At 52.6% G+C, this 17,249-nt stretch overlaps 5 protein-coding genes and 1 non-coding gene across 6 annotated transcripts; 2 read left to right on the forward strand and 4 right to left on the reverse strand.

Moving 5' to 3' along the window:
- Positions 1–2,749: 2,749 nt before the first annotated feature.
- B0T15DRAFT_t214 lies at positions 2,750–2,827 on the reverse strand. The gene has a single exon. It is a non-coding gene; the product is annotated as a tRNA-Ser (tRNA).
- Positions 2,828–7,305: 4,478 nt separating this feature from the next.
- On the reverse strand, positions 7,306–9,001 carry B0T15DRAFT_544888 (uncharacterized protein). The gene is made up of 3 exons (XM_062870108.1): positions 8,634–9,001; positions 7,823–8,550; positions 7,306–7,754 (listed from the first exon to the last, which is right to left on the reverse strand). The coding sequence occupies exons 1-3, from the start codon at positions 8,840–8,842 to the stop codon at positions 7,636–7,638; spliced, it is 1,056 nt and encodes a 351-aa protein (XP_062717642.1). The 5' UTR covers positions 8,843–9,001; the 3' UTR covers positions 7,306–7,635.
- An 800-nt stretch (positions 9,002–9,801) lies between these two features.
- Positions 9,802–10,553, forward strand: B0T15DRAFT_325568 (uncharacterized protein). Its single transcript, XM_062864109.1, has 3 exons — positions 9,802–10,000; positions 10,066–10,321; positions 10,405–10,553. Exons 1-3 carry the CDS (start codon positions 9,936–9,938, stop codon positions 10,438–10,440), a joined length of 357 nt encoding a protein of 118 aa, XP_062717643.1. The 5' UTR covers positions 9,802–9,935; the 3' UTR covers positions 10,441–10,553.
- A 1,129-nt stretch (positions 10,554–11,682) lies between these two features.
- On the forward strand, positions 11,683–13,104 carry B0T15DRAFT_325586 (uncharacterized protein). The gene is made up of 2 exons (XM_062864110.1): positions 11,683–12,439; positions 12,533–13,104. The coding sequence occupies exons 1-2, from the start codon at positions 11,788–11,790 to the stop codon at positions 12,886–12,888; spliced, it is 1,008 nt and encodes a 335-aa protein (XP_062717644.1). The 5' UTR covers positions 11,683–11,787; the 3' UTR covers positions 12,889–13,104.
- Positions 13,105–14,489: 1,385 nt separating this feature from the next.
- Positions 14,490–16,033, reverse strand: B0T15DRAFT_563544 (uncharacterized protein; the record flags this gene model as incomplete). Its single annotated transcript, XM_062870623.1, has 3 exons — positions 14,490–15,547; positions 15,807–15,873; positions 16,007–16,033. The coding sequence occupies 3 exons, from the start codon at positions 16,031–16,033 to the stop codon at positions 14,718–14,720; spliced, it is 924 nt and encodes a 307-aa protein (XP_062717645.1). The 3' UTR covers positions 14,490–14,717.
- A 53-nt stretch (positions 16,034–16,086) lies between these two features.
- B0T15DRAFT_578106 (uncharacterized protein) lies at positions 16,087–17,246 on the reverse strand. The gene is made up of 2 exons (XM_062871085.1): positions 16,688–17,246; positions 16,087–16,635 (listed from the first exon to the last, which is right to left on the reverse strand). Exons 1-2 carry the CDS (start codon positions 16,893–16,895, stop codon positions 16,247–16,249), a joined length of 597 nt encoding a protein of 198 aa, XP_062717646.1. The 5' UTR covers positions 16,896–17,246; the 3' UTR covers positions 16,087–16,246.
- Positions 17,247–17,249: the final 3 nt, after the last annotated feature.

Genomic DNA, 17,249 nt, shown 5'->3' on the forward strand with positions numbered 1-17,249 from the left:
CGGATGTGTGTGGACTACCGACAGCTGAACGGAGAGACGGTAAAGAACCGGTACCCCTTGCCACTTATCTCGCGGCTTCGAGACCAGTTGGCAGGCGCCCGTTACTTTACTCGCCTCGACCTTCCAACAGCGTACGCCCACATTCGCATCAAGGAAGGGGATGAATGGAAGACAGCGTTTCGCACTCCCTACGGCCATTACGAGTACCTCGTAATGCCCTTCGGATTGACAAACGCACCGGCAACCTTCCAGGCGGTCGTTGACCATGCGATCCGCCCATTCCTCGACCGATTCGCAGTCTGTTACCTAGATGACATCCTCATCTTCTCCAAAACACTCGAGGAACACAAGGAACACGTGAGGGCAGTGCTAAACGCACTCCACGAGCATAAATTGTCAGTCAACAAGGACAAGAGCGAATTCCATGTTACGAAAACAGTGTTTCTTGGATACGAAATTTCGCCTGGCAGAATCAGGATGGAGCCAGCGAAGATCGAAGCGATCAAAACATGGCCACGACCAACAACGACGACAGAGGTGCGAGGATTCATCGGATTCGCCAACTTCTACCGAATGTTCATCAGGAACTTTGGCGACCTTGCACGACCATTGCACGAACTCACGAAGAAAGACATCGAGTTCCGGTGGGAAGCCGAGCACGAACAAGCGTTTCAGAAGATCCGCGACGCAATCATCGCCGATCCAGTGCTCTGGTTGCCAGACCCACGGAAGCCATTTGAGGTCGAAACCGATGCATCAGACTATGCAATCGGAGGACAACTTGGCCAGCGCGATGAACATGGGAAGTTACACCCAGTTGCATTCTTTTCGAAAAAGCTCGAAGGACCACGACTCAACTACCCAATCCACGACAAAGAGTTGCTAGCCATCATCGAAGCCTTTCAAGAATGGAGACCATACCTCAGCGGCACAACCCACGAAGTCCAGGTCTATACAGACCACAAGAACTTGCGGTACTTCACTACCACCAAGGTGTTGAACGGACGACAGACTCGATGGGCAGAATTCCTTTCAGAGTTCAACTTCAAAATCAATTACAAAAAAGGCTCGGAAAACGCACGGGCAGATGCGTTGAGCAGGAGGCCAGATCACTTCAGGAACAGCCAACCAGAAGCCTCGCCACCATTACTTCAACAACAGCCAGACGGTTCCCTACGGCACGCTCCCCAACCGATGGAAGATCTCGATGACGACACGCTTCCACGACAGGACGAAGATCCCGGCACACAACCTCTGCAACCGTTTGAAGAATGCTGCGCAGTCTTCAGGGAAGAACGGCTAGGAAAAGACTTCCAAGACCGGAAGCAGAACGATGCAGACGAGAAGGCAGGCATCTCTTGGAGAGATGGAGCGTTATGGTACAACGGCAAGGCCTACGTCGCACCACAGGATCAAACGGAATTAATCAGGACAATCCACGAGTCAAAACTCGGAGGACACATGGGAATCGCCAAAACAGTCGCCAAGGTTCGGCAACACTACGACTTCCCAGGACTCAGGACCAGGGTCAAAACCATTGTGCAGGAATGCGACCTCTGCAATCGAAGCAAGTCGGCACGGCACAAACCATACGGGCTCTTGGAACCATTGCCAGTTGCAGAACGACCATGGAGTTCGGTGACGATGGATTTCATCACCAAACTACCACTTTCGAAAGACTCGACTACCGGAACGAAGTACGACAGCATCCTCACTGTGGTTGATCGACTCACCAAGTGGAGCTACTTCTTCCCATACAAAGAATCATGGTCAGCAGAGCAACTTGCGGATACGATCTATCGGCACATCGCAGCAGTTCATGGGTGGCCGGAAGAATGGATCACAGACCGAGACACCAAATTCGCATCAAAGTTTTGGCAAGCGCTTATGAAGCGTTTGGGCACGAAAAGCAAGCTTTCAACAGCATACCACCCGCAGACAGATGGCCAGACAGAAAGGCTCAACCAGATCGTCGAACAATATCTCAGGACGTTCGTCAACTTCCAGCAAGACGACTGGGTTGATCTATTGCCAGCGGCACAGCTTGCATACAATACAACGCCAACGGAGACAACAAAGGTCACTCCGTTCTTCGCGAACTTTGGTTACGAAGCGGATTTGCGCCAGGGACCAGATGTCACGGTGCCCAGGGCAAAAGTCAAGGCAGAAAAAATGCATGCGCTGCATGCAATACTAAAGGAAGAACTCGAGTTCGTCAGGCTCAGGATGAAGGAGTACTACGACAAACATCGGCTCGAGGGACCTCGCCTTGGGAGAGGAGACATGGTCTACCTCATCTCCCGGAATCTAAAAACGAAACGACCAAGCCAGAAGCTCGACTTCAGGAAGATTGGACCATTCAAAATCGACGCAAGAATTTCGACATCCAACTACCGACTTTCGTTACCATCAACGATGAAGCTACGCACCAACGTCTTCCATATCTCGCTCCTCGAACCAGCACCCAGGAACGCACGGGTTGCAAAGGACATCGAAGCCGAGGACGAAGAAGAAGAATGGGACGTTGAGGAAATCTTGGACTCGCGAATAGCCAACGGAAGGCTAGAGTACCTAATCAAATGGCTCGACTTCGGACCAGAAGACAATTCATGGGAACCAGCAGAACACCTCAACTGCACGGAAAAACTAAAGGAGTTCCACCGACAGAACCCAGACCGACCAGGAGGGAAGCACAAAAATCTCCGGCCGGGTCGCGTCACCCCGCGGTAACGCGACCCATGTGGAGAAGAAGCCCAGATGGGATTCGAACCCATAGTCTCCCAGAAGCATTCACTCGGGTGTGATAACCAAGCTGCACCACTGAGCCATTTCATTTGTCGGGAAACAGGCAACAAGAATCGGGGTAAGAACCCCAGGAAGGAAAAGAACGGCTGCAGGCAGCCACACTATAACACGACACGCACGGCAGGCACAACCAAGACCTGGCCACCATCAAGAACCACCGCCACCTTGGGAAGACGTCGTTTCACCAGAGGAACCCTGCTCGGATAAGAACGACGGACCACCGCCAACCAACCCAAAATCCACCATCAGAGAAGGCTCCAAGGAAACGTTAGGATATACCGAGTCCCACAACGGCATAAAGCTTGGCGACAATCGAGGAGGGGTTGACGAAGTAGGAGGGGCAGAAGCCGACTCCGCCGCTGCCAGCGCCTCCGCTTCCTCACGCTCTACCCGCTCCAGTTCTTCCACGGTATCGATACCACGAGAGATGGCCCGCGTCATCTTCTCAAACCACATTCGTTTCTGAAGACGCAGGCGATTGATCTTTGCATCAAGGGCCGCGCGCTCGGCCTCCGCCTTTTCCATCTCGGATTCCAACTTATCATGTTGGGAAACGATGCGCTGGAGTTGCTGTACAGTAACGCCTTGCGCATCGCAGAAAGACTGATGACTGCGAACGCACTCGTAGCAGGCGGAGGATGCGTCGGCGGAAGACTTGCAATCAAGGCCGCGAGCCTTGCAGTATGAGCAAGGACTCTTCGCCATGGTCGCAGTACGAAGAATGATGGATAAAAGGTCGCTGCGTTCGGCAAGTTTGACTTTGGATTCCGGTTTCGCTCTCGATTTCGTTTTCTTCACGCGACCAGACATCTTGTCAGCATTTCTTAAGGAAGAAGAAGGAGGAACAACATGACATACCTGCAACGTGGGATGTTGGCACTATTTGAAACGGACTTGGGCTTTCGGGACGAACAGCCCTGGAGAGGGGGCATCGTGTCATGAACTAACCTGCAGAGGCCGGTGGGGGCCGACCTGCATGGTCAACGGGCGGCGCCCGTACCCAATCATTACGAGGAAGAAGGAACCAATGAGGATTAGGGAAATCAGGAACAATGCCAAGAACGATTGTTCCTGGGGAACAACGCCAAGGAACGTTGTTCCAGATGGAACAATGGGAACGACAATTGTTCCAAATGTTCCAGAGATCTAGGTACGGGATACCTAGGGGAGGAAGCTGTATATAGTTCTACCATTCTGCCTCTCATTCAGATAGCTAGCTTCCTCAGTGAGCAATTACAAGCAGTAAAGTAGCCCTACATTACTGTGCAGACATTGCGACTTGCATTGTTGTGAACCTTTTGGCTTCACCGAGACCTACAGTCCGACCAGCAGATACCTTCGACCGGCGAACCCTTTCAGAGGCAGGACTGCCTGTGGTTTCGTCACAACTACCAATACGGTAGGCCTTGATTGGATCAAGCACTTCGACTACTATATAGCGCCTGGGACAAAGGGCAAATACCGGTTGTTGATCCTCGATGGCCATAAAAGCCACCACTCAACCGAGTTCGAGCTCTACTGCCAGCAGAACAACATTATCACGCTCTATATGCCTCTATATTCCTCCTACCTCCTCCAGCCACTTGATGTTGGCTGCTTTAGGCCGTTGAAGCAGGCGTACGGTCGCCAGATCGAGGACTTGATATGCATATATATCAACCATATAAGCAAGCTCGAGTTCCTTTGTACCTTTTGCGCGGCCTTCTTTGCCTCTATCACTAAGAGGAATATCCGGGGCGGTTTTGTAGGGGCTAGCCTTATGCCGTACGACCTAAAGAGGGTACTTTCAAAGCTAGATATCAAGCTTCGTATACTAATACCCCTAATCTTACGGCCAGGCACTATACAATCTTAGGTCTTCCAGACACTATACAACCCCCGAGAAGCCAACTCACAGTCAACGCTCATCAAGACTCGCATTACCAACCATCAAAATAGCTCCCCGACTTCGATGTTAGCTGCTATAGACTAGCTTACCAAGGGTACGATAGCTATAATGCACCAGGTGGCCCTCCTTCAGGCAGAGGTGTCTTCGCTCCGCAAGGCCAACAAGGTGCTAAGCAAGCGCCAGAGAGCCAAAAAAACACGTATACGGCTTGGAGGATCACTTACTGTGCAGGAGGCACAGGAGGTGGTAGGCCAGGGGGCTATAGGTGGGGAGGCAATGCAAGAAACACAGCTGGATGGTAGTGGTGCTAGGGGGGGTCGTACAAAGGTTCGGTGCTGTAGTATATACGGCAAGCCTGGTCATAATGCCCGCACTTGCCAGGAGGGTGCAGAAGGGTCTGATTCATCTGTTTCTGATGTAATTGTAGTTGGTTCTTAGTGTTGTTGCATTATAATTGAGAGTAGTTATTATAAAGTAGTGGAGAGTGTCCCGCTCGCTGATATGTCCCGCTCGCTGATAATGTACGTTAGCGCTTAACAATATATAACTTATAAAGAATATCGAAGCTAAGGATAAAGAAAAGGAATAGGGCATTAAAGAGATCTTAGACTTGCAAACAGTTAATAAAAGGCTAGAGTACCTAATTAAATAGCTCGACGTTAGATTAAAAGATAACTTATAAGAGTTAATAATATACGTTAACGTACATAATAAGCGAGCGACGCAGATAAGCGAGCGACGCACTTTCTACTACCCTACAGCAACTATCCTCAATTATAATACAACAACGCTAGCAACCAACTACAATTACATCAGAAATAGATAAATCAGATGATTCTACAGCCTCCTGGCAAGTGCGAGCATTATGGCCAGGCCTGCCGCATACCCTACAGCATCGAACCTTCGTACGAGCCCCCCCTGAACCGCTACCATCCGGCTGCGTTTCCTGCACTGCCTCCCCACCTACGGCGTTCTGATCTAGTAGATCCTTTGCATCTTGCATAGTAAGTGAACCTCCAAGCGGCATACGTGTTTTCTTGGCACGCCGGCGCTTGCTTAGTGCCTTATTGGCCTTGTAAAGCGAAGAGACCTCTGACCGAAGGAGGGCCACCTGGTGTATTATAGCTATCGTACCCTTGGCAAGCTGGTCTATAGCATCCAACATTGAAGTTGGGGAGCTATTTTGATGGTTTGCAATGCGAGTCTTGATGAGCGTTGACTGTGCGTCGGCTTCTCGTAGGTTATATGGTGTCTGGAAGACCCAGGGTTGCATAGTGCTGGGCCGTGAGGTTAGGGGTGTTGGCGTACAAAGCTTTATATCTAGCTTAGAAAGCACCCGCTCTAGGTCGTATGGCATAAGGCCAGTCCCTGTAAAGCCACCCTATGCGTTCTTCTCTGTCATAGAAGCAAAGAAGGCTTCTCGGAAGGCATAGAGGAACTTAAGCTTGCTGATGTGGTTGATATACATGCGCATTAAGCCCTCGATCTGGCGACCGTATGCCTGCTTAAGTGGCCTAAAGCAGCCAACATCGAGAGGCTGGAGCCTATAGGAAGAGTGTAGAGGCATACAGAGTGTGACGATGTTGTTCTGCTGGCAGTAGAGCTCGAATTCGGTTGAGTGGTGGCTCTCGTGGCCGTCGAGGATCAACAACCGGTATATGCCCTTTGTTCGAGGTGCCGTATGGTAATCGAAGTGCTTGATCTAATCCAGACCTACTACATTGGTAGTCCAGCCATTATCGGTGGTTGCAATACACCAGGTAAGTAGTAGGTTGCACTCCCGGTACCAGTTACTCTAGTGGTACTATACGGCTAGGATAATGAACGGAGGGATAACCCAGCCAAGGGTGTTGACTCCCTAGATCACAGTCGCCCACTCCCGATTACTAGGCTAAGCTAGTTTTGCCTTGCCATGCCCATCCGAGGTTGTAACTACCATACCCGCAAAGATAACACCCATTATAAACCCAGTCTCATCAAAGTTGTAGATATCGTTATCGACAATCCTATATTTAGCCCTAGTATTCTACATAAGTGCAAACCACTCGCTGATGACCTGTGGATCCTCGTATTTAGCCCTCTGGTAGTCATACTTGCATATATACCGCGTACGGAGCTCTGGCTGGCGTTTGACAAAGTTATAAGCCCAGCGTTTGCCGATAGGGGGCGCATCGCGTTCGCGTAGTAGGTGGTTGGCTATATCTTCTATACCACTTAATCTAGGTAGGAATACGCATATAGATAGCTCAGTTATATACTGAACTATTGACTTCTCTTCTAGATCCGTGAGCTTACGCGAGTTGGCTAGAACATCGCGTCTTGTAGCACATCCCTTGCGCCGGTGGCGAATCGTTGCTTCTGGAACGTTGTATAGCTTGGCTACCGCCCGGATACTGAGATTCTCGCTCTGTTGGATAGCTTCGAGGGCTAAAAGAAGCCTGGCTTCTTTTGAGGGGCTACGCATGGCTTGTTGCGGTAGTATTTGGTGGAAAAGTTTAGAGGAGGCGCGTCGCACTGAAAGTGCGTCGCTCGCTTATCTGCGTCGCTCGCTTATCATGTACGTTAGTTGCTTAGAAAAGCTAGAAGAGTTCTACTAAAGGAACCTAGATCGGCTAAAAGAAAAGAGAAAAACGTAAAAACCTAAGACAGATGCATGCTGGCCATTCTTCTGTTTCTAACTCACCCGGCCCTCTGATGTTTGTGCATGACATTATGGTCGTAGATAAGTACTCGTGGTAACTGGTAACTATAGAGAGAGCGACTTCACAAGTGAACCGTGCAATTTCCTCTGTAAAGAAACAACGAACACTTGAAACAAAGTTAGAGACAATGTAAAGACTAACTAAGGTTTACAAGAACGCCGGCTGCGAAGAATACGATCATACATCCATCTTGTCTCACCGTCGTCCCAGATTTAGCGACACCGTCAGCGAGAAAGAAGGTCAGGAGTGGACGACAAGACTGTAGATGCCGTCCAGAATGAGAGATCCATCCGGCCTTTTAATCGTCTTTGGGGTGCAGATTTCACCGCTGACCTGATTGCCGTTGCAGCTGCCGCTCCCTACAGTGATGGTTATTACCGGTACTTGGTATACAGTATCTACCTCTCCCCAGCGAGTCAGTACGTACCTGTGGTGCACAGGAGATAGGGAGTAAAGCCCACATCCCCGGTTTGGCCTTCGCCAACGGTGAAGGTGTACGCCTGGGAATCCTCCACTGTTTCGGTCATTTCGAAGCCAACGCCAAGCGAGAGGACGTCTGCAAAGCCAATGTCCATTGAAGTCGTGAATGACTGCGACCGCGTTTCGGTAATTTGAAACTGTCCAGGCCCGCGGACTGCGCGTAGAAGAATCTGTGTGCCGTCAGCAGGGCGGGTGTACTCAGCCCTGCCTTCATCAGCCCTCCAGGAGTTCTGCTGGCAGCTACGCTTAGATTTGACGCCTCTGGTTGAGGGGACAGCTAAAAGATCGGCTGCCGATTGGGATGGCTGGCGCTTGGTGGACTCATGAGGAGGACCAATCTGGGCCGGAGTGATCTCGGTTCCGTTGGCGTCGCGGAGGGCGAGACTGTACAAACCAGTGCTAGCGGCATTGAGATCAAGCAACTCGCCCCAGCCATACCTACCACCAAATTTGGCAGAGCGGCGGACCTTGCCAGCACCGGCCGCTGAGCAGTCGTCGGCGCCGCAGCAGAACTGAAGCATGAAGGTCTTCTCCAGCTCGAGGACGGCGCAGGCGGGCTGGCTGAAGCTAGCTATCAGGTACCCGCGGCCCGGCAGATCCGTGTTGGCTGGGGACTTGACAATGATCCTGCAACCGACGTCGAGCTCCGGAATGTCGATGTAAGGCCGCCAGCCTCTGCAGTGAGAGAATAGATGTTAGTTGGGGGACACTGTTATGTCCGTTTGGGGGAAATGAGAAGAGCTTGACCTGCGTCTTACCCTCCTTCAGAGCCGGGGATGTCTTGATTAAAGAAGACGGTATCAGAGTCGTAAGTGACGCAGTTGGGGTAGCCTGTGCCAGCGTTGGTGATTCCGACACTGCAATTCTGGCACTTGTTGTCTTTGCACATCTTGTAGACATCGGCGGCAATGACGGGTTGGAGGGAACCCCCCAAGACCAAAGCGGTGAAGAGACTGACTAGGAACATTTTTGCTCGAGATTGCGGAAGGATGAGATGTTCCAATGTCTGTGAGATGCTGTGAGACGAAATATTCCTTGAGAACTAATCCCGAATCGCAGCTTGAGCCTTTGGGGGGAATTCGTCATAGTTTTAGTACACGTCTATACTTGTGTCTCCAACCTTCCATCGGGTACCCGTCTGACTAGAAGCGCCATACTACTCACAAGACGTCACCGTGCAGCAGGCAAAACCAACATCCCTCCATGTTGCCTCTGAGAAGCGCTATCGGCGAGTTATTCCTGGCAGCGACTCGGACGGCATGCAGAACGTAGAGGAAGTCCGTTGGCAGACGTGCATGCTGTTTTCCACCTGCTCCTTGTAGAAGTGATCTGGTGTACGGTAACTGTTGGACAGTCAAAATTCTTGTCAGGTATTAGCCTATGCTGGCCAGGCACAAGCATAATCAGCCGGAATACTGCATGGAGCATGCTGGTGATATCTTTCATATAGGATGGCTTCAGGTTACAGGTGGGTGGTGTGTTTTTGGGGCGTAGCTCCCGCAGGCCCTCGTCATGACGTCTAGGAGTTGCCCCAGAAGGTCTCGATACCCCGTCACTGAATCGGCCAACAGTGAGAATGATAAGTCCCACGTGTTCTCCCACCAGGCATTAGGCCCATGCGGTGCTGAGTACTAGTACCATTGAGTGTACCAACAACCATGACCCTTAATTGAAGTCCACGTGAATTTGGAGGACCTTCCAAGGCTCACGGTTGCCATATCACGTAAGGGAGGCGAGAGAAGTGGAAGATGCAGCAGAGTTGCATCAGGGTTCAAGTAGGGAATGAGCTTAGGTGAATCAAGTCATACAGGGAAGGCGAGGAAGGGTGGTTTGGGAATGGAGAGGCCAACTGCATGCAGAATAGGGGCTGTGCAAAAGAGAAGCCGCAATAGGTATGCGGGACGTCCGATGACATCTTTGCTTCAAGGCTGCAGGCTACAAAGCCTGACGTGTTGGCAGCTTCATCTGCCTTTGCCTTCACTCATCCGCCTCTGATACCTAGAGACTAGCTGTGAAAATTAACCTCATTTGTTGCTATCAACTCGCTAATCCCCGCTGCAATGCGCTTTATGCTACCATCGCTTGTTCTGGTTGTTGGACTAGGCCAAGTCGGCGTGGGAACCTGGTGTGTACAGTCTCTTTGCATTCGGTTGCAACGGGCTTTTATTTCGTCTTCTGACCATGCCGCAGGGTGATTAATTTCTACGAAAAGGGTTGCCCCCAGGATGGCGACTCAACCGATCCCAATCTTGTCAAGGTTGGGTCCACATCCGGACAGGCAGACCAACAGATATGGTGTTACAGAGTCGACTCGGCTCACACGGCGGTCTTGACCGGCATCGAAGCCGACAACATGAAGGTTGAGCTCTTTGCTGACTGGCAATGCCTCAACCTCATGGAGTCGTGGACAACTGATGGGTGCATTGCAGTCTATTCGGAAGAACATGCAAGTCTTGTTGCTTTTCCAGAATCCTATTTCTTCTGTTTCCCCACCTCAGAACGGTCGATTAACTCTTCTACTCTTGCCAGACTGTCATCGCAGCGGCCAGGATCATGCCCAACTGAGCCCGGAGGGGGTTCTCCTGTTTGACTATCATCCGTGTCTATTGGCGGGTATTCTAACTTGATGGAAACTTGGCTTGCTACTTGCTTGCCCTTGAGCTGGAAGCTGAGAGGTCAGTCTTCAGTGTAACTTAGGTCAGATATGGAACCCGAACCCAGTTTCGGTTATGAGTCTGGTCCGACCTTCATGCTTGGCTCCTGCATTGATGGGTGTGATGAGAACTACATTTATGTTGCAGAAATGGTTGCTCGGTTGCATGGGTGCTGTTCACTCAATGCCAAATTGGCGTGATGTTGTAACTTTGAACATACAGGGAAGTTACCTAGGTAGGTTCTAGTACCACATCTTTGAGGATGATGTGGCTCAAGAGTCCAGACCTTGATCCGACGTGCCCCCACATTCTGCCTGGCCCACGGATTTAGCTGGCCATCGGGGAACAGCAGAGAATGACAGCTGAGGCGAGGGTCTGAGGCAAACTTGCACATTGTCAGGTAGACTTGTGCAACTTATTACCTATGATGGCATGGCTGACGCCGATTCAGCAGCTTCTCCTTCCGTTGCGCACCCGGACATCAGCTGGCAGGGCGGTTAGTTGTCCAATTATGTGCGTTTGTAGGCGGATGCTTACCGAGCCTCTGGTACTGAAGCACCGATGCCCCTGGTTGCCAGGGCAGTTGTGCTTGCGTGCCGCAGCTGCACATGTGGTCACAGACTCACAGGGCTTAGGTAGACTTGCTGCAATTCAGTTGGATATGACTGGCCGCGAGGTTGGACAGGAAGACGGATGCCAACAGCTTCATTTGCCAACGCATGCAGAGAGACCGGGAACCCGCTGAGATCTGCACAGCTTCGGTGGCCGTTCAGACCTGTCAATCTGTAGGTAATATGCCGTAGATGACGGGATGAAAGTACATACTACCTAGGTAGGTATGTTCTTGCACCTCGGTTGATCATGGCCTTGCTTGGAAGGTTGTCTGAACTCTGAAGGCGAACCGTAACGTAGCCCCAGTTGGAAACACGCGAAAACCTGTTCTCTAACGCCCAAACTCCCAACTGCATCCTTGGCGAGTCCCTTCCCGCCTGAGCGACGGGTGTGATGATTCAATCGGATCTCCCAACAGGCACAATAGGCAAACATGGGCCAACTTCCAACGGCGCCAACAGCATGATTTCCCCTCCTTCTCGTTGCATTCTTGCCTCCAGCCACCAGCAATACTGATCCGGTAGCCCCGAAAACAAAGAATTACACCTGCTAGCTCTGCTGAATCCTAACCTTTGCGAATCTGCCTCCAAAGAAGAATCCGGCTCGGTTTGGGCTAGTTGCACCTTTGCATACTCATTCTCCCAGCATGCTCCATCGAATCATCGTGACGCTCCCCGCGGCCGCCGTCATCCTGTCACTCGCGTCAGGACAAAACCCAAAGTCCGATGGCAGCTACGGCGAGGGAACCGCCTTCGGACCATTTGGCGTGCCTCTCACACGGTACAACGAACTGCTGAACTCCCCCAACGCAACGAGCCAATACCCGCTCTTGGGCCCCAACATCTCGGCACCGTACCCAGGATCCGGCAACATCCTTAACGGGTGGTCGTGGGTCGTGTCCGTAGCGGCAGATATCCCCCTCTCAGAAAGCAACTCGACCACGGCCGACTGGTACCCCGACAACCACAACCACAACCACACCTTCACCGGGAGCCGTGTGGTGCTCCAACAAGCGCCAACCACGGGGCCTCCCGCACACGAATCGTGGTTTGTCTGCGTCGTGAACTGGGACATCGACCTCGCGACGTACCCCAGCAAGCTCCGTACCGACGACGGCAGCTGCTCGAGTGTGCTGAGTGAGCAGTGCATCCGCGACACTGAGGCGAGCGTGCTGGAGGAGTATAGACTGGGGCTCGGCGGCCCCAATCCGTGCAAATGCCCGTCGCTGACCGAGATCGCGTCCTGCGAGGGGGAGCAGGCGAAGGCCTTGATGTCGGGAGGAGGATGTGCTGCTGGGCGTATGTGTTCTCTCTCTTCGCCTTTGCCTCATTTCCCTGGTTACGCGATTTAGCTCCTGACTCCTTGTAACCTGTTACTTCCCACACTACTAGCGTTCAACGCAACCGCAATCCGCAACTGGCCCGACGGCAAACTCGATGTGCGCCAGTTCGGCGGCCCGCCGCACAAGGCGAGGAATCTCACCGCGTATAACGAAACGGGCAGTCTGGCTTGGCCTGTGTTGGCGGTGTGGGGTCCTTCGACAAATAACACCAGAAATAGCACAGGCCAGATCGACTTCTCGGGCGCGGTAGCGAAGCTGTCTTGTGTGAGGGCCAAAGACGCTACTCCGGGGAGCAAAACGCCGGGTGGTGGGACCGTCAGTGTTGGCAACAGAGAGGCTGTTGTATCTTCCACGATTCTGGTCGCAAGCGTTGTGTGGGTAGGCAGCTGGGTTGCATTTCTGTAAGCATATAATAAGCATGAACGCGAGCTTGAGATCGCTGCTTAGGACCGTGCGAGTGGGAGGCCTGTTCGGGCAGATTCAGTTACGGGAGGATAACAAAGTCATCCAAGAGTTCAACGCCCGCGGCCCGCTAAGAAACGCAGTTCGACGACACGTCCCACAGAGTTCGGAAAAGGCAGCTCTTGCCAGACTAGCTGCTATATAATCTTCTGATGTGTTGCCCGTTTTGGCCCAGTACTCCCGCTACGGACCCATTCGAGAGGTGTCGGTATTGCCGTGGTCTCCGGGGTTTCGAGGGATTTCTAGGAGGCGCCCCGTCTGTTACTTGTCCCGCTGGGTCTCTGCATCAGCAATGATCGCCGTGTGGACCGGGATCTGTAACCTGGCCCGTTGGATAAGATACGTTGTCGGTACAGTTAGGGGTGGTTTTGGGGGATGACGAACTCATCAGGCGTTCCAAACCAGACTGGTATGTTCTTCGACTTCGATCATTTCCCCGGCGTACCAAAAGCGTGTAGAGAGCAAGGATACCAAGATTCGCAGCTGCTAATCGGTTAGAAAATATAGGCCAACCTCCATCTGGAACCAAGCAACCAGAGACAGTCCTTTATCTCGGCAAGGAAACCACCATATTTCGGTTCCTTCGTTCCGGCCGCATCCATGCATATTTTGCTGCAGCTTGGTGCAAGCAGTCGAGGACGAGCGGGCTTATTTGTCCCGGGCCCGTGTCTCGGACGACTCGACCGATGAGTCTAGCCAGGGATAGCACCTGATCCATCACCTGCTGGACGCCAGTGATGGGCAGCTGGAGGCGCTGCATCTCGAGTTCTGCTGTCCCGCTCGCGTCGCTTGAGCCTTCGCCGTAGAGGCAGCCATACACTTCAACGATGCAGAACCGCGCGCTGTGGCAAAGAGCTAAGGCGGTGAAGGCCGGTGTCGCACCAAAAATCCCTTTCTCATGGTGGAGGCGACTGCAGTCGGCATCTAGGAGCCCGGTGAGCGCCTGTACACTGGAGTCCAGTTGCAACGCTTCTCGGAACTTGGAACTCGGAGTCTAGGTTCGGGCCATCCTCACTGCTCAATGTGACGGAGAGCTCGAAAGAGCGTATGCGCAGCTTGACAAGTTCGAGCGAATCGAGACACCGGCTGTGAAGTGTTGGTGGATACGAGGGGTTGCAGGACTGCGATCCTCTGCACAAAGTCCCGTGTTAGCGAGTGATTTTACCGAGAGGTTGAAGCACCAACCTACACCCTCGTCCCAGGCTCGGTCGTCTCCAGGAAGCAAACCATCCGAGCGAGCATCCGGGCAAGCAAGAGGCAAAAGGTATTGGGAAGCTGTGTGCAAAGGGCAATTCAAGGGGCTTGTGCGACGTCATGGACGAGATCCAGAGCGGCAGGCTGTAGCATCGACTACGGATCACCTTAACGACGCCAGCTAATGCCCCGACCGGAAACGTCTCAAACACAAGGGAGAACAGGCAAGACACCAAAAAAATAAACAGGACGTCCACAAAAAGATCTACTCGGCCTGTAAGTGGCAGCACAACCTAGCAGTAATTCCGAACATAAACTGCTAATGGGGACCCAAAACCAGCTAGCTCTGAGGGGAAGGAAGACTCAGTATAATCCTTGATCATCTCCTCGACACGGGGAGAGATGTTATCGGCTCTATTCTAGCGCGTTAGATTACTCGAGACACCGCTATACGAGACTCTCTTCGGGAAAAAAGCAAAAAGAAAAGAAAGACTCACTGCTCTACCCGCCCAACCCAAGAACCCTCGCGTGGAATTTCACAGACCTTGTCCCATATCATGAGCGCAGGCCTGGCAATGTCAGCCGCGATCTGCCGTATAGCTATTCCAGGCGCCAGAGAAGAAGACAGCTGTAGAATCGTCGACTTGGAGGAAGCCACATGGGTGATCTAGCACTGTCATGCCTAGGTCTTCCAACACCTCACGATCGATGTCCTCATATATAGGATCTTGTATGTAACACCGCACTGTCGTCATTGGGCTGTGCCGTGTAAAGAAGTCCCTAATGCTCAGGACTAGTGCGTGCTCTGTAACTACCCGTTCGGCCCTCTCGACGACCGAGGGGCGGTAACAGGCAAACGCAACCACTTTGTCGACGTGTGGGAGGCGGCTGGCATCGGCCACGGCTTGGAGCATCGCCATAAGTTCGCGGCAGGCGGCACTGGCGTCCCATTTTGCCTTTTCCTGCTGCAGGACGGCACGCGTCTCGGACGCCGGGCGGATAGGGGCATCGGGCACGACCTCGCCAGTGTCTGGTAGCACCGGGACGGCCAGGACATTCACGGTCATAGTAAGGAATGCCTTGCGAAGATCGAAATCGGAGACAAAGACAGAAGCAATCGAAGTCAGATGATCTATTGGCCGGAAGTCGATAGAGAGCATCGCGTCCATCAGTACCGAACCATTTTCCGGCGGAGGCCAGTGTGGAGGTATAGGATGCTTGACGCCGATCTGGAGGGAAGTGTCTACCATCTTGCCGTCGATTCCCGCTATCGAGAGTTTGAGCGAGCGCGGCTCGGTCTGGACGCGGCGTATACCCGCCTCGTCTATTTTCTGAACGAGGCTACCAATAGCCGCCTTGGTAAAAAGTGGCGTGCCGGAGTCGTAGATAGCGTTGATAGGGGTCTGGGCTAGCAGAGCGGTGTGGGCCGCACCCGCAACAGGTGTTAACGTTACAGTATACGGGTATAGATGTTAGAGGCTACATAGCTAGTAATGCTTCTATAATTGCAAGGCCCTTCTAAGAAGTAACCCGTCAAACCCGGAGGAGTAGGTGGACACCACCGCAGACGACACCGCAACGACGCCGATACTCGCTATTTTAGCGAGCGGGCCGTGTCCCTGGCCCAGGATCTCAAGGAGCTGTTCCTCGTCAAGGGAAGGACTCACATCCAGCTCTATGACCACGGGGGTGAGAGCGCTCCGGAACTTGTCGATTTCTTCTCCGAGGCGATTGCTGTTTGAGAAGGAGTTCATGAACGAAAGACAAAGCGAGCAAGACGGGAAGCTAGATAGATAGATTGATACTATGGAAGGGGACAGTTCTGTTAGAGGGAGAACGAAACTCTGGTCGTTATTGCCATTCATACCTTAGTTATTAGGACTGAGCCGACCATTTCTATGGCTTCGCGCAGCCTCCCCGGCCTCGGAAGAATCAACCAACTTTTACCCCGTCTATTACTAGCTAGATAGATAGGTTGATAACAAGATCTGGCTGGTCTAGGCCCCGGGAACCTTTACCCTCATTGCAAATGTGTTTTGAACTCCAATAACTGTTTGAGATACTTAGGTTGTACATGACTCCCCGATCCGTGTACCAGGCGCGTCTGCTACGGGGTCACGGCGTCCCAGAGCCTTCGCATGGATGATAGCTTTGCGGCTTCCCCGATCGTAATTGGGGTAAAGCTTGGGGCGACTGGAGGCCCAGTAGTCTGAAGACCTAGGTTCCTCCCTCGTGTAACAACGCTGGCCGAGCCAGGTGCTGCTATTGAAGGGTATTGATCGCCCGGGTCTTGAGAGCGAGGCCGAAAGCCGGTAGGAGGTGACAATGTAGGAGTGCTAGCCGCTCCACCAAAGCAACTGTTCAGCTGATCCAAGACGTGTGCCAGAGAAACAACGTAGGCGTGGGCTAGCGGGCCCCTGCCCACGATATGGCCATACACACCGTTGGTTTCTCGGTCGACGACAACTGAGCCCCACTCCCCGTTAACGATACCGCCTGCGACGAGAAAGTCAGTGGAGTAGTGAGTGAGGGAGACGTGAGCGCTTACCATTAGGGTCGTCAAGCATCACTGTCCAAGCCCTGCAGGGTTCTTTCCCAGGATAGGATGGAAGGAGACTGGGAACAGCCATTATTCTGCCATGCAGGATACCTCGGATTCCGGAAACGATATAGACAGGAGACAAATGCGACCGAGGAGCCTCATGGCATGTCCTTAACACAACACCTAGGCTTTGTTGGCCGCGTGGAAACACCATGTTGACAAGCAAGCGAGACGGAAATGGCGTAACCGACACCGGACAAGTAAGGGCTCAGCCAAGATAGGCGGCGGTTGAAGAATTGAGCTGGGCTGAGGAGGCAAGCGTTGTCCACTCTTCGGAGTCCAGGCTCGCAGCTGCCTGAGGCTGGGGCTGCATCGACTCGGGTAGTTCTTCCAGTTCCAGGTCTCCATACTCATCGTCATCACCCAACACGCTGTTACTCTCCGACACTTCCGAGGAGAACGACTCGCAGTCCAGCTCGCTGGCAAGCTCAGCTTCAATGGGCGATAACGGACGCATCTGTCGTGCAGCTGCTCCTGGGTCCATGGGCCCCACTCGAACGGCACGCTG

This window comes from Chaetomium strumarium, assembly GCF_033439665.1.
Source record: "Chaetomium strumarium strain CBS 333.67 chromosome Unknown B0T15scaffold_8, whole genome shotgun sequence".
In the NCBI taxonomy this organism is placed as follows: Eukaryota; Fungi; Ascomycota; class Sordariomycetes; order Sordariales; family Chaetomiaceae; genus Chaetomium; species Chaetomium strumarium.

Excerpts from the sequence above, each read along its gene's own strand:
- B0T15DRAFT_325586 (XM_062864110.1), top strand. The coding sequence starts at position 11,788 with ATGCTCCATCGAATCATCGTGACGCTCCCCGCGGCCGCCGTCATCCTG. Across the intron at positions 12,440-12,532 it reads AGGAGGATGTGCTGCTGGGC|CGTTCAACGCAACCGCAATC; the intron begins GTATGTGTTCTC and ends CCACACTACTAG.
- B0T15DRAFT_544888 (XM_062870108.1), bottom strand. The coding sequence starts at position 8,842 with ATGTTCCTAGTCAGTCTCTTCACCGCTTTGGTCTTGGGGGGTTCCCTC. Across the intron at positions 8,551-8,633 it reads ATCCCCGGCTCTGAAGGAGG|AGGCTGGCGGCCTTACATCG; the intron begins GTAAGACGCAGG and ends CTCTCACTGCAG. Across the intron at positions 7,755-7,822 it reads CTATCTCCTGTGCACCACAG|GGAGCGGCAGCTGCAACGGC; the intron begins GTACGTACTGAC and ends CCATCACTGTAG.
- B0T15DRAFT_578106 (XM_062871085.1), bottom strand. The coding sequence starts at position 16,895 with ATGGTGTTTCCACGCGGCCAACAAAGCCTAGGTGTTGTGTTAAGGACA. Across the intron at positions 16,636-16,687 it reads GATGCTTGACGACCCTAATG|GCGGTATCGTTAACGGGGAG; the intron begins GTAAGCGCTCAC and ends TTCTCGTCGCAG.
- B0T15DRAFT_325568 (XM_062864109.1), top strand. The coding sequence starts at position 9,936 with ATGCGCTTTATGCTACCATCGCTTGTTCTGGTTGTTGGACTAGGCCAA. Across the intron at positions 10,001-10,065 it reads CAAGTCGGCGTGGGAACCTG|GGTGATTAATTTCTACGAAA; the intron begins GTGTGTACAGTC and ends ACCATGCCGCAG. Across the intron at positions 10,322-10,404 it reads CAGTCTATTCGGAAGAACAT|ACTGTCATCGCAGCGGCCAG; the intron begins GCAAGTCTTGTT and ends TACTCTTGCCAG.